Source organism: Macrobrachium rosenbergii, chromosome 16, assembly GCF_040412425.1.
Source record: "Macrobrachium rosenbergii isolate ZJJX-2024 chromosome 16, ASM4041242v1, whole genome shotgun sequence".
Taxonomy (NCBI): Eukaryota; Metazoa; Arthropoda; class Malacostraca; order Decapoda; family Palaemonidae; genus Macrobrachium; species Macrobrachium rosenbergii.
Window position 1 is genome coordinate 40518389 of NC_089756.1, and position 15932 is coordinate 40534320.

The 15932-nt window shown below is 35.7% G+C and overlaps 1 protein-coding gene across 1 annotated transcript in view; it reads left to right on the forward strand.

Moving 5' to 3' along the window:
* The first annotated feature begins 375 nt into the window (after positions 1 to 375).
* The window catches only part of LOC136846940 (MAM and LDL-receptor class A domain-containing protein 2-like), a 212146-nt gene continuing 196589 nt past the window's right edge, over positions 376 to 15932 (forward strand). The window contains 12 exon segments of the mRNA XM_067118195.1: positions 376 to 576; positions 8405 to 8569; positions 9400 to 9547; positions 9814 to 9919; positions 10364 to 10481; positions 10811 to 10948; positions 11228 to 11431; positions 12231 to 12389; positions 12984 to 13133; positions 13488 to 13594; positions 15191 to 15343; positions 15685 to 15922. Of these exon segments, the coding sequence (XP_066974296.1) occupies positions 510 to 576; positions 8405 to 8569; positions 9400 to 9547; positions 9814 to 9919; positions 10364 to 10481; positions 10811 to 10948; positions 11228 to 11431; positions 12231 to 12389; positions 12984 to 13133; positions 13488 to 13594; positions 15191 to 15343; positions 15685 to 15922 (1753 nt within the window). The 5' untranslated portion in view covers positions 376 to 509.

Below are 15932 nucleotides of genomic sequence, written 5' to 3' on the forward strand. Positions count from 1 at the left end.
TGGCTCTTTAATGTACAGCATGTGCCTTTACGCATAAACACACTCCCATGGACTTTATATAATAAGTATACGCATGTATACTTGCATTTTTAGAAGTCCCATATAATGCGAGAGTAGCAATTGTACAATTCTTGGTTGCAACATTCCATCCGCGGTTTCTGCAATCAGTAACTTTTGTTATTTAATCTCAAGATAATGACCGAGCAATTTTAGATTTCATTCTTTTTACGTACAGTTTTCCTTATCTCTCCTCCCTGGCGCGGATGTGTCATCTATCAGTCATATGTCTATTATTGTGGTTTAGCTGTTGATTGAGATCTCAATCTTTTAACACAAACAGTAGCTCTCGTACAGAAGGGCGTTCTAATCGATGCCATTTCTAGTCCTGCTGGTGACAGTGACGTTACTCGTTATATTTGTACAGTAGGAAATAGATATTTGTTACCGAGATTCGAACGCTGTTGTGGAAGACTTAATTTCTGATTTCGTTTCTCGAAACCTTCGTCGTCATGGCGGCGGAGAGAGGAACTTTGTTTTTGTTACTCCGAATCCTTTGGGTTCTGGCGGCTTTTCAAGGTAAGAGTTACTCTGGCGATGCTGCCGTTTCTCTCTCTCTCTCTCTCTCTCTCTCTCTCTCTCTCTCTCTCTCTCTCTCTCTCGAGTCCAACAGTTTTAGGATCTCAGGTTTCGTTTGTAAAAGTCCAACAGTTTTAGGATCTTACAGGTTTTCGTTTGTAAGCGGTTGGAGGATAATTATTGATGCCAATTTAAAGAACGCCTTGAATAGGTCTTAAAGAGTGCGATTCTTATCGTTGACCATAAAGTATTATATATCACTTCCATCACGAATGATTTGTTTTTTATTCGGTTTGTTTGTTTACTTGTGTGTTTATTTTCTCGATTATGAAGAAGTTAAGCCCGGATTTGGACTAACATTTTACCGAAGACAAGGGAGAGATAGAAAATATGTATTTTCTGGGGAGGTTTGCCGCTCCTGAAGCTTTTTTTATTTTATAATTTTGTTTTGTATAACCATTCAGAATTATGTTCGGTATCAAAAAGGGGTTTAATGACTTGATTCCACATTTACACACACAAATATGATATCATATATATATATTTATATAAGATATATATATATGTGTGTACATACATACACATACATAAGTTATATATATATATATATATATATATATATATATATATATATATATATATATATATATATATATATATATATATATATATATATATATATATATATATATATATATATATATATATATATATATATATATATATATATATAATCAGTGGCTGTCATGACGTACAGTTTTTACTTTTCAATTTTTCATATGTCGTCGCACCTTGGAAATTCATTTTCTGCTGATTCTCATATGTAGTGTCGCCCACCACAAATTCTCTCATTTAATTCCGACAGTAACTGAGGGATCCAAAGCTTTTTATGGCCATGTTAGAGGGTTCCCAAGACTTTTTCTTTTATTCTCTTACTTGACTGCTATCTTATTTAACAGAACATTAGATCTTCTTCTGTTTCTGCTCTCTATAAGTATGAGAGAGAGAGAGAGAGAGAGAGAGAGAGAGAGAGAGAGAGAGACGAAGATGCCCAGTGAATACGGGATATTAACTTGACATGAGAGAGGGAATTGACAGACATGAGGAGGGGAGTTGACGACACCAATGAGTAATTGATTGAGTGTAAAGGTGAGTGGACGAGTAAACAAGAGTTGAGTTTGAGTGTTTGCATGAATTTAGATAAGGAAGATTACCACGGGTCCACGGGGAGAGAGAGAAGAAGAAGAAGAAGAAGAAGAACGAATTGGGAACGTTGAATAATATCATGAACTGTTTACCTTAGTAAGCATTGAACTTTACCTGATATATTTAACTCAAGAGGTACGGGCATTGTCTGATCAAAAAAAAAAAGAAAAAAGAAATAAAAGCCAACAGAAAAAATTAGAATTAATTAAAAGGGTCTTCAATGATTTTGCTCTTTCGAAGACAGGTGAATTGAATAGAAAATACGTGACCAGGTGTATTTAATATGGATTAGAAGTGAACTGGTTGGAAGGAAGTCATTTTTGAGCTATTTTTCTTTTGCTCTCTTGTCAGGTTAATTAAAAATGGGTAGGAAAGAATCTTTCGGCCTCTTACAAACATTCGAGGTTTATTGGCCATGATGTATTTGCATGTCTGTCATTGTTAAGAATTTTCTTAATATGTTTTGCTGAGTGCGGGAGAAGGGTATTGGATTGCATGAGTTACTACGTGTACTCCATGAGCTGCAACTCATTTCGTTCCTTTTACTGTACCTCCTTTCATATTCTCTTTCTTCCATCTTACTCTCCACCCTCTCCTAACAATTGATTCATAGTGCAACTGCTTTGAGGTTTTCCTCCTGCTCCACCTTTCAGACCTTTTACTGTCAATTTCCATTTCAGCGCTGAATAACCTCATAAGTCCCAGTGCTTGGCCTTTGGCCTAAATTCTGTATTCAATTCAATTCAAGTAATGATAATAGTACTCTTCGATTTCTGGCTCATACTCAAGTTCCTTGTTGGACGGGTCGTTATCGTACTCGGCTCGCACTCTGCTGGGTCCGCGTTCGACTCTCCGGCCGGCCAATATAATGTGGTTCGGATTCCACAATAAGCTGTAGGTCCCGTTGCTAGGTAACCAATTGGTTCTTAGCCACGTAAAATGAGTCCAATCCTTCGGGCCAGCCCTAGGAGAGCTGTTAATCAGCTCAGTGGTCTGGTTAAACTAAGGTATACTTTTTTTTATCTAACAACTCTTCTACATGGCTGCAACTTATTTTTCCTTTCACATTGTCATTGACCATTATCTCTGATTGTTATAGTTTTCCTTCTTTTTCTTAGTTCTCCATTCATATAATCTACCAGTTTATAACCCCCGCCAGCGAGGGTTTTTTGGTAAAATATTTTTCTAAATAACTTGAGCCCCATCTACGAGTGTTCAGAGAATAATCTGAAGGTAGTTATCTCGGCTAACAATAAATTTTGGAATTCACAAAGAAGCCTTGCACTGACGAAGCAGATTCTGGGGACTCCTGTCACGTGTAGATTGTAAAGAAGAGCAGTCCGTACCTATTGGTTCCATTTATTGAGAATGAGACTCCATCGAAGCGTGAGGTTTTAGCGAGTGAAACCAATTTCCTCGCAATTTTTAGTTTTCTGTAAAAGAAAACTATTGTGCCGGCTTTGTCTGTCCGTCCGCGCTTTATTCTGTCCGCCCTCAGATCTTAAACGCTACCGAAGTTAGAGGGCTGCAAATTGGTATGTTGATCATCCACCTTCCAGTCATCAAGCATACCAAATTGCAGCCCTCTAACCTCAGTAGTGTTGATTTTATTTAAGGTTAAAGTTAACCATGCTCGTGTCTGGCACCGCTATAGGTGCCAAAAACACAAGCCACCACCGGGCCATGGCTGAAAGTTTCATACAACATTATACGCTGTACAGAAAACTCGATTGCGCCGGAGAAACTTCTGCGCATTTTTTACGTGTTAAAAACAACGATAATAGGACTCAAGAAAGCGGATCTTTCCTAGATAGTGACCCCAGCAAATTTACGGGGGTCATTACTGTAATATTTCTTGGGGGTCATTATCTTTCCGAAATTTACAGTATTTTGTTTATGTTTTTATGGTCATCCCCAGCGGGTTTGTACTAAACACACCGCAAAGGTGGATACATGCCGGGTTAAAAACCCCTGGGGGTCACTGTCTAGGAAAGATCCAACAAAGCAAATCAACAGTGGAATGGCTGAATAAGATTTGGAAATTACATAAACTGAAATTCCATTTGAAAGGGGAAAGCTTATACTCTGGTTCATTATGATCAGTATGACTATACGATAATGAATTATGGTACGGCAGTGAAACATATGAGAGATTTTACCAATTTGAGAGTAGAATTTAAAGAAGAGTACAGCATTATGAGTCTGATGACTGGGCATGGATTGGATTTGTCCTTTGAACCAAAATTAGATGAATAGTACGTGACAGTGGTAGAATTACATAAGGATAAGAATGGATGAAGATTTGTTGAAGTGAAAGCACGGGAAAGACGCGAATGGCAGAATTTCACAGAGGACCTTTTCGTAGAGTGAAACCACCAAAATGGTGGTAAGAATTGCACAAACACACACACACACAAAAAGTGGTAATGAAAAGCACTCTCTCTCTCTCTCTCTCTCTCTCTCTCTCTCTCTCTCTCTCTCTCTCTCTCTCTCTCTCTCTCTCTCATTAACATACCGCACACGTAACTATCGTCTCAAAAACGAATTGTTACGAGTAGCATCCGAGAACACCCACACATAACCTTATTAGAAAAAGGTAATGCCTAAAGGCATATTAGGCTAATAATGTTCTCAGAGCCAAATAGGAATGCCTAAGGTGTGCATAAATAGCCAAAGTTTCACCTCGGGATGTTCTCAGAGACATGGGTATTAAGGTATTATTGTGAGCAAATAAGGAATCGGCTAAAGGGTTCAAAAAAGCCTTGCAAGGACGCATGTGAGGATACGAAGTGCCTGTGCACGAGAAACTCTAAGGACTTACCTTGCCAACTTGTTCAAGACATCAGTCCCGTAGGGGGTTAGTGCCGTCAGTGCACCTCACGTGTGCGCTGTTGGCATTACTTAAGGGTGTTTGCAGCGTCCCTTCGGGCCCTAGCTGCAGCCTCCTTCATTCCTTTTACTGTACCTTCGTTCATATTCTTTCTTCCATCTGACTTTCCACCCTCTGGAACAATTGTTTCATAGTGCAGCTGCGAGGGTTTCCTCCTGTTACACCTTTCAAACCTTTTTACTGTTAATTTCTCTTTCAGCGCTGAATGACCTCATAGGTCTCAGCTCTTGGCCTTCAGCCTAAAGTCTATATTCTATTCAATTGTATTCAAGAAATCAAAGGGAATCGCTAGTAATTGAAATTATGTTTGCAGTTATGCTCGATATTTCCCAACTACCATCATTATTATATTTTGATTGAATGATGAGAGGCATAGTGGTTTTCAGTTTTATATTTTGAATTACGAGAGTTGTAAAGTTTTTTATAAATGTATAATAAATTATTAAGGGTCTTGATGATGTTCGATACCTACGCTACACTTGTTCTCATATGCAAATTGATTTCATTATGTTTTTTTCATTAAATATAGATTATTTCTCCTGGAATTGAAGCTTCAAAATTTTAAAGCGCTTGAAGCGAAAACTTGAAGGTTTCTTTTCGACGTTCAACTTACTTGAATAGTAAATAAAGGGCGTGCCACGAAGGAAAGAGAAACAACAGAGTGGTGCCAGGCCTTTCGACTTTAATAGTAAAATTACCAATTAGGCTGAGAAGTGACCGTATAGACGCTTTGTAAAGGAATACATGAAAGTCTAGACCAGTTTATGTTTTTAATGTTTTTAAAGGAAGTTAGAATAGTGATGTAGTGTATAAGTGGTTAGGAGACCACTTCTCTTTGGAAATGGAGGTAGTAGAGGGAAGTTGAATTTGAAAATAAGTGTTCCCCATTTTCCTGGAATACTCAGGTCTCTGATGCCACCACAGTTCCAATAAATCTGCGAAATTAGGTCAGATTTTTTTCCTCCGATTTTTTTTTTTTTTTTTTTTTTTTTTTATACGCCGAGGCGGATCTTTACTAGATAGTGACCCGCAAGGGTTTTAACCCGGTACGTATCCACCCTTGCGGCGTGTTTAGTACAAGCCAGTTGGGGACGACCGTAAAAACATAAACTAAAGACTGTAAATATCATGAAGAGCTGTTAATCAGCTCAGTGGTCTGGTAAAACTAAGGTATACTTAACTTTCTGTAAATATCATAAAGATAATGACCCCCAAGAAATATTAGTCCTAGATAATGACCCCCGAAAACCCTCGGCGGTCACTATCTAGAAGAGATCCGCCGAGGCTGGTTGCGAGCGTGTAGTTTCCTTTCACGTCGGCCTTTCATGGAAGGAGTATGACTCCTCCAGTTCTTAATGTTTATATCACAAAAGAAGTCAGATAGTTTGCCGTTCATATGTGACAGTAATTGAGGATAAACGTTATATTTTAAACGACTGAAGGTAATCGTTCATTTAAGTTAGTCTTTTTGTAGGCAATTGTTTTTGTAGATGTTCATCATATAATTTTTTTAGATGGAGTTTGTGCAAGAGTTGTATTACTAATTAAGAAATTATTACTTTGTGTCTCTAAGAATTATCATGTTTTCATCGAAATTATTCATTGTAGGTGATGAAGGCCACATAATTCCTTCAAAGCTTATTTTGTGGTAGCTCAGTTTTGTTTCTTAAATTGATCAGTGTTCTTGTGCAAACGCTTAAAGGTCTGCTTCGCTCCTGAAGAAATGAGGTACTTTGTAAATAGTTCTAATATAAATTTGCTGCGTGGGTTCGAATCCCGATCGGAAAGAAAATTTCTTCATGCCCTTTTGGATTTCAAGGCTTTTACTTTTTTTTCTTTCGAATTATGCTGGAAGCGAAGGAACAAGTGGAGAACGGTTTTTTTTTTTTTTTTAGTGTTATTAGCGTAAAGCCATTTTTAACAACTTTGCTTCTGAATTTTGCATGGAAAGAATGTTTGTGGTCGGCTTTATGGTTCTTTGCAGAGTCCCTTCGGCCCCTAGCTGCAACCCCTTTTATTCCTTTAACTGTACCTCCGTTCATATTCTCTTTCTGTCATCTTACTTTCCACCTTCTCCTAACAGTTGTTTCTTAGTGCAACTGCGAGGGTTTTCCTCCTGTTACAGTTTTCTACTCTCAGTTTTCCTTTCAGCGCCAGAATGACCTCATAGGTCCCAGCGCTTGGCCTTTGGTCAAAATGATATATTCCATTCCATCCCATTAAAACAGTGGGGAAAAAGCTGATATGGTTTAATGTGCATTGCTCTCTCGAGAGTTTATTTCTTTCCTTCGCTTTGAGTCAGAGGATATGAAATGGTGAATGAAGGAAAATACTGTGGACAAATGTTAGAGAAAATTAAATTGTGAATAAGGGATAGGTGAAAATGAAACAATGCATGGCCTGGTTAGGGGCATACTCCCGAGTCACTGCAGGCTATATATATATATATATATATATATATATATATATATATATATATATATATATATATATATATATATATATATATATATATATATATATATATATATATATATATATATATAATGAATATATATGCATGTGTATATATGGAACATGATGAATATATAAATGTGTGTGAAGATTACTTTGCTCCAAGCCATGAAGGTTTGGGACATTTCAAATGGCCTTTCTTGCAATTTCTAGAATAGTAACTATAATGATGGAGCTGTAAATTCTTGATTTGTAGACCAGTTTGATTTTAGAATTGTTGGGCTCACTGAAGTGTTTCCGGTAGACACTATAAATGGAAAGGTAGGTTCATAGATTGAATATGGGTGTAACCAGAAACTGCATTTTATCGTAATACTGTTTAAATTTGCTTTAAAAAAATATGCCATAATTATGATACTTACTTACTTGTATATTTAGTCTGATAAGTGTATTATCACACCTCTCGATTTATTTTAATCATTTAGCAATACATATGACACCAAGAAACAGTCATTTACTCTTTTCAGCAATGATTCATTCCCTAATAGAGGGGATGGGTCCGCTTCTCTAATAGAGGGGGTGGCTCCATTTCCCTAATAGAGGGGATGGGTCCATTTCTCTAATAGAGGGGATGGCTCCTAATAGGGATGGTTCCATTTCCTAATAATAAAGGGATGGTTCCATTTCTATGGGTCCATTTTCCTAATAGTGGTGATGGCTCCTCCATTTCCATTTGATAAAGGGGATGGCTCCATTTCCCTAATAGAGGATGGCTCCATTTCCTAATAGGGATGGTTCCATTTCCCTTATAGAGGATGATGGCTGCATTTCCCTAATAGAGGAATGGCATTTCCCTAAGATGGCTTTTCCTAAGAGAAGGAATGGCTCCATTTCCCTAATAGAGGGGATGGCTCCATTTACATAATAGAGGGGATGGCTCCATTTTCCTAATAGAGGGGATGGCTCCATTTCCATAATAGAGGGGATGGCTCCATTTCCCTAATAGAGGGGATGGCTCCATTTCTCTAATAGAGGGGATGGCTCCATTTTCCTAATAGAGGGGATGGCTCCATTTTCCTAAGAGAGGATGGCTCCATTTCCCTAATAGAGGGAATGGCTCCATTTTCCTAATAGAGGGAATGGCTCCATTTCCCTAATAGAGGGGATGGCTCCACAGAAACACGAGACAATATTCGCTGTTATAGTCATGTATTAATTGCTGAGTTACTTCAGCAGAAAAAAGGGATTATTTATTGTTATTTCTTTAATACCTTCCAGTCACTCCTACCCAAGCACATGACCACAAGGATGAAGAACAAAGCGAGCTTCTGGACACTTGGGGTTGCAGTTTCAAGGATGACCTTTGCAACATGACGAGACTCGACGACCCTAATGCAAGCTGGAAGCGGGAAGATGCCTTGCCTCAAGTGCCGGAAGTGAATGGTGAGAAAAGTGCCATAGTTTTTATAAATGCAAAATAGGAGTGAAAACTGTTTGGCTTAGGTTGTAGGCGCTAGTAAAATTAAAGCTCCTGAATGGATAGAATAGAAAAATGATGTAAAGTTCAGAAGTAAATGGCAATGATAAATATTATAAGTGATTTTTAATGTTATAAAACTAGGATGAATTATTTACCATGTTTGGAGGTAAATGGGAATAATAAGGATTTAAGGTTCAGAGGAAATGAGGATAGAGTAAGTGGGAATGGAAATGATTTCAGACTCGTGGAAAAATTAGTAGAAGTGATTTAATGTTGGGAAAGTGTTCTAAACCCAAAGTGAAAACCTATTAAATAATATTACATCTGGGAAATACAATAATGTAGAAAGGGTTTTAATGGATACTGTCGAGGTATTTGATAAAAATCAAATTATAAAACGGATTGTAATTTTCGGAAGTGTATGTAATAGGATTGTTTGATTGAAGTTCAGAAAGTCATGTAAGTAATAATTGTTTCTTTAGTACAGAAAAAAATGTTCTTGATTAACTGGGACTCAGTAATGAAATAATCATAAGGTTTGACTGGGTTTCAGAAATTAATCTGAATGGAGGTTGCTTGAATTTCTGAAGTGAGCAAGAATAAATATTTTGAATTTCAGAGCTGAATGATGATCTTTTCATGACCTACTAACCTGCAGTGATAGGAAATATTAAATTGTATTGGAAATCTAACCAAAATCAGGTAGCTGTAGTGTAACAGATCTAGCCCTAAGATATTGCTAAACCCTTCTGGTTCTTTCTGACCTCTACTGTTGATTGTTTTTTTTAAACAGACCATTATTACATCATCATGACTGGGGAGGGCATAGCTGGGCTTGAGTCTCCTCCTTTGGCTGCGTCAGAGGCTGCTCCAACGAGGTGCCTTACTTTTTATTACTACCTCAATGGAGTCAACCCAGGAAGCCTTTCCATTCTGTCAAGGTAAATAAATGTACTTTTGTTACTTTACAAGGGTAAAATTTAAAATTATCAGTCCTTTTAGTCTGCTATCTTAGGTGAGGTATCTATGATTTTTGTCTAACAAATTATTTGTTTGGTAGAATTATATTGTTTATGCTAAAACTAGTGTTGCAAATTCATTTGACTTCATCAGGTTACTAGTCATTTATAGACTTAGCATTTCATTTGTCTGTCATCTTTTGTTATTTTTCTGTAAAGATGTTAATGAGATATGTTTTTCCTGACAGGGTTGGATCTGCAGATAAAGGTACAGCAGTCTGGACACAAGGTAACCCTCAGGGCGATGAATGGATAGCAGCACACGCTGACATAGATTTTAAAGACACTGTTTCGGTATGTATTTTTCATATGTGATTCATGAAGTCTCATGTAATTTTTGTACTGTAGGTTGAAATAATTTTTTTCTCATGCTTTTGTTTTTTCAAATTCCATTGAGCAGGCTCTAGCACAATACAGTATGACTAATTTGCAAAGTTATACATTTCCTGGTTGTATTATGAGAACTGTAAGAGGGGTGGCTGGGGACGAGTGAATGTTTATGGAAGATAAAGCACAGGAAGGATATGAGTGGTGGCATTTCACAAAGGCCCCAGTGTGTCACACATCATTGGCAGCGATGCAATGATGATGATGATTGTATATACAGTACTGAACATATATGTACTGTACTGTATATGTCATGCACAATATATGGCATGCACAGTATGTAGTACTGTGATTTGTGCATGTGCACATTTGTGTGTACGTATATAGTTTGTTATTGGTTTCTTTGATCAGGTAATCATCGAAGGCGAAACTGGGCCACGCAGAAATGGAACCATGGCAGTGGATGAAATTCAGTTTCATGATGAACCTTGTGATGCTCTTGAGCCTACTGACACTCCAGGAGAAGAGAGTAAGTTGTATTATGGTACAGTATTTTGAAAGTACTGTAAATGCAATGGAAACTGTTTCAGCATATACTGCACATTTGTTTAAGTTACAGTACAAGAATTGTTATATAATTAATGGCATTAATAACTAAAATAATGGTATTTAAGTATTTAATGTTTTTTAGTTTTAACTTACAGGTCTCTTTCATTTATTCCCAGATGTGATTGGGTGATTGCTATCTTATTTTGTTGCTGGAATATTATTAATTAATCAGTAGTTACAAACTACTTAGAATATTAATATTCTTCATTGATATTTTCCACATTTTAAGTATGCTTTTTTTTTTATTAGCAATGTGTGATTTTGAGGACTCTCTATGTGGTTTCAAGTTTGAGTCAGGCCAAGGGAATTGGCTTTGGATGTCTCCAAAGATTGACAATATGACATTCCCCCATCCTAGCAAAGATCACACTTACAACACTGGTTACGGTAAGGGAGATGTGGTGATCTTTGAAATATAGGTGTTATAGGGAAGACCTTGAACTCCATTTTTATTTAAATTTCTCATCTGCTATGTAGACACATTTGCTTTAAAGTGGCAATATTGTTATAACATTTGTAACATACATTGATTTTCTGGTTTTCTTTGCAATGAAATGACATATGATAGCACTGTTTTCCTTTATACAAAATGTAATCAAGATGCATCAGAGCACATTGTTTCTGTAAAATCTGTAATTTTAATGAAATGTACTGTATTTCCAACAGGTCATTATTTGATTGTTCCATTAACTGATGGGAAAGATGGAGTCGTAGGTAAAGTGGTCACACCTGAGTTCACAATGGAAAGAGAGGAGCCTCAGTGTCTTTCATTTTGGTATATGCATAACGGCCAAGTTACAAAGGACACATTGACAGTATACGTGCGACATGGTTTGGATATTTTCCCTTCAGCAGCTTGGAAAGAAAATGGTAAATATAAACTGATGTATGTTGTAAGGAGGATGAAATAAATGTAGGTTTCATGCTTTTGCTGTTTACTTCTCTTATCAGTTGTAACATTTGTCCACCTTTATTTACTGAGAATTTCTGTTTTAAGTGTATTATATGGTGACATGTATTTGTAAAAGAAAAAATTACCATGCTTTGGCCTTCCAGATACTACAGAATTTAAAGTGCTCTTAAAGGTTCTTGGTTAACATTTGAAAATATGAAATGTGTCAAATTGAAATAACCAAGTTAAGATCATTATGCTCTTATTGCAGTGATCACTGTATACTGTACAGTATTATCATTGTAGAATATTATGTGCTATTATTTGCAGTATAAATACTATTATTATTGTTATTATTATTATTATTATTATTATTATTATTATTATTATTATTATTATTATTATTATTATTATTATTATTATTATTATTATTATTATTTTATGGCAGCTTCTTCAATACATTTAATGGCTTGTCTGCATTTTTAGAGTGAGGCTGGCATATCCTGGTTTTTATCGTTTTTGTCTCATTTTCAAAGACAGATTCATGTACTAATAAGAACAAGTTTTACATGTTAAAATTAATTTCATAATACAGTGCCCTTTATTAAAAATTCTGAAATTTAGGTATTTGTATATCACAAGAGGAAACTGTATTTATAAGGTGATGAGAGTGTATGAAACGCACAGACCTTTTAAATTCGTAATTCAGCCTGATAACTAAAGCTGTTGCATCTTATTATGACCTAGAAGGCATTAAAATCTTCCATTTCCTTTTAGGCAATCATGGCTACACTTGGATGTGGGCCAATATCCCCATACCAACAGGCAAGACCCACTTTGAAGTTGTATGGGAAGCAAAGCAGCAGCAGTATGACAAGAAAGGCTTCATGGTACTAGATGATGTCAAGCTAGTCAAGGGAATGTGTCCTAAGATAGGTATAGTGAACTGAAATAATTAATGTTAATTTGTTTTAAGCTTGTCTTTGTGATCCTTAAAACACAAATTTTATGCTTGTCCTTGTGATAGTTAAAACAAGTTTTAAGAGTCACATAGCAATGAAAGATCTGATATTTTGCAGGAGTAAATTTTATGGAAAAGGTTTTGTTTTTGCTTATGGTTGATTAAATCTGTACATAGGGCATTTTTGTTAAATTTTTGCAATTATGTATCAAAAACTAAACTTCCCAAGAGAGTTCCATGATTTATCCATTACATAGCAGATGAAAACTTTTATACAGAAGGAAAATATTGTGGGTGTACCTTGAATATCAGAGGGTTCAGAAAAACTCTAAGGCTTATATTTTGATTTAGGTTTAGATGGAAATACTAAGCTCAACACTGAAATTGCTAGGATATTTTGATGACACTGGACTAAATCTTCTTACCTCTCTCAAAAATTAGAAATGGGTTCTTTCACTAGCAAAGTGTATGTATACATAGTTGTAATGAAGTAAAGTAGCAGCATCTATGCATTTTATTGTTTTGCTGTAGAGCTGGGTTGTATTTTCAGTATAAAATTATTTTTCCAGGAACTTGTACCTTTCAATGGGGAACTTGTGGGTGGCAGAACTTGTGGAACACTGAAAATAACACCGATGACACCAACTGGTTACAAGGAAAGGGTAGCGATGCCCTAGGAATGGATGCTCCTGACAGTGATCATAGTGGCAGTAGTGAAGGTTTGTTGAGGAAAGAAAGATATTTTGTTGTTGATTTTAGAAAATAAATAGGCAGTAACATGAATACATAGGTTGTGTATTTGTATGCTTATTCCTTTAAAGATTGTAATTGAAAGTCAGTTTATCTTCCTTTTTTAAGTTTTATAACTACTGTATATTTAATTTTTACCATTTTGGCAATATTACCATATTTATTATTCCCTGTTTTGTTTTCACATCCTTGTAAAGTAATGAGGTCAGGGAGTGAAAATGATTTTGAATATACATATTGATTTTGTTAAAAATATAAAGTTAGAGGCTATTTTTACTATATAGTAATTTGAAATATACTTTATATCTAAATTTTTGTTTTAGGAAAGTTTTTGTACAGTGATGGGATTGGTACAGCCACTCTAGAGAGCCAGCTACTTGTTCCTGAACAGCACAATGAATTCTGCTTTGCTTTCTGGTTTTTAATGGATGTAAGTCTTTCTCATTTTTACCCACGAAATACCTGTAGACAAAAAAAAGTTTGGCTTATGATTGCATGTGAAGTGATCCAAAATTTTCAAGCTCATATGTTGCTTGTTATTCCACTGTACTGGAGTGGATTTATAGACTCCACTTTATATTGCTATAGCATGAAACTTTAGTTAGCAGGTTGCTGTTGTTTTTTAAGACAGGAATATTTTAGTTTTCTGTACTTTTCTGTGCTGCTAATATTGAAAGGCATCATTTATGTGCTGACAGTACTTGTTTTTGATATCCTGTTAAATCCTGTACAATATTTTGGTTTACAGAAAATAAGCTAGTGAACATATATTTCAGTGTTACTCAAAGTAAAAACATTGAACTCAGAAAAAACAAAAATTAATCTTCTTCTGTGCTTCAGCTCCAAGATTCACTCTGCATAGGTTGCACAGTAAGTAGTGGTTCTGATTGTAGTCCTGGTATTTGGTGTTAAACATAATTCCAAGTTATTTTCCCATATCACTTGGAAAAGCATTTTGTATAGTGTTATCAAAAAGCTAGGGATTGTTTGTAAGGTTTCCTATATGTACCTGTTTAGATGATGCTGTTTATGTTTCTTTCTCCATTATGTTTTTACTATCATTGGAATTTTTTTATCTTTGTTTGGATATCAACAGTTTCCTGAGAACTATATATTAAGACATGTTATTCTCAGTGGTAGTTTCCTTTGCTCTATAGTGGCAATTGTGACTTAGACCACTGCTGGGAGATTTTCTTCTAGCTAACTTCCAGGAGTTCTATTTCAAGGAAAAATTCTGAAATCACCCATAGTAGTGGTGCCTTTAGAATTTAGAATGCTGGAGTGAAATGAAAGTACAGTATTTTATTCAGTTGAGGTGCCACAATGTCAAACTGCTTTTAGCATGAGTGTTTTTCTTCCTTGATACTGATAGTTGTCTTTCTAAAAGCAGTTGCAGTGGTGCTTAAAAAACTATGAGCTATTTCCTCAGTTGCTGACTTATTTTTAGCTTGCGGTTGTTTGCTTAAATTAACCTGTATGGTATGTCTTTTATTTATCTGTATTTTCATCTTTGCTGTTGTCTTCTTTCCTTTGATCCTTTTTGCCCTTTTGCCATGTGGGTACTTTATTTTGAAAAAGTTTTCTTAGGAAGTGTATGGCCTTTCAGTTTCGTTCTGCCTCATTGTTTATAGAATTTACAAAAATAGCAGCCTATCAGTGATATACAGTCATTACATAGTGATACTGCATTATTTTATACAGTTTCTTTTGTTACTTTATGCTCTTTGGTTATTGTCAGCAAACCTTCAAGTAAATCCTCATTCTTGTGATGATATGAGGTTTATATAGCAAAAAGCTAATTGTTGTTATTAAACTGTATTCAGTAGAATTGGTAATAGTAAGTGGTAATAAGTGTTGCATATCAGGAGGCTTTTACTGTACAGTGTATTTGTGTGGAATGAAAATGAAGTGATAACTGGCCAGAGACAAAGGCTGGTAAAAGCATAAATTTAGAACTTTCAATTAATTTCATGGTTGATAATGGATAGTGCATTATATCTGGTGTAAGTAACTACTTTCTTTACAGGGAGACATTGGAGGCCTGTCCATAAGCTCAAGGTTAGAGAGTGGGCGAGAAACAGAGCTTTGGGAAGAAACTGTATCAACCAAAGGGGACTGGGTTCTGGGACAGATTAAAGTAACAGCCAAGAGTTTTTTGCTTGGAGATATTGCTTATCAGGTGTGTTTTAGTTTACAGTAAAGATATTGATTTATAAATTTAAGTTTTCTTATATTTTCTTCTAATAGTAATGATATTAAAACCTGACCTTCAATGATGGTTTAAATTCTATTTCTCTTTGGTACATTTTTTTCACTTTACTATTGTTTTTTATAAGTTTTTCTCTTTAAATATCTCCAATAGTTTTTTCCAGCATGCGTTCACATTATCTAAATTTAGAGAAATGAGACAGAAATTCATCTAATTAGATCTTTCATTTATATTAGATTATATATCTTGCAGTGTAAGTTGACCTGTAAAATTATTTATCAAAATCATTCACACTAAAATTCTTTTTTCAGCTTTACATCAAAGGGACAAGGAATTCAAATAACTCCAAGATTGCAATTGATGACTTCAACTTCCAGACAGTTGATAATTGCACAAGACTGCCAATTCCACAGCCACCAACACCCACATCAATTCCTGATATTTGGGGTTGCAACTTCAAGGATGATGTCTGTGGCATGACAGAGGTTCCAGGTTATGAAGGCAAATGGAAGCGCAACAACTCCTTAGATCAGGTCTCAGGAGCTGAAGGTGAGGGACA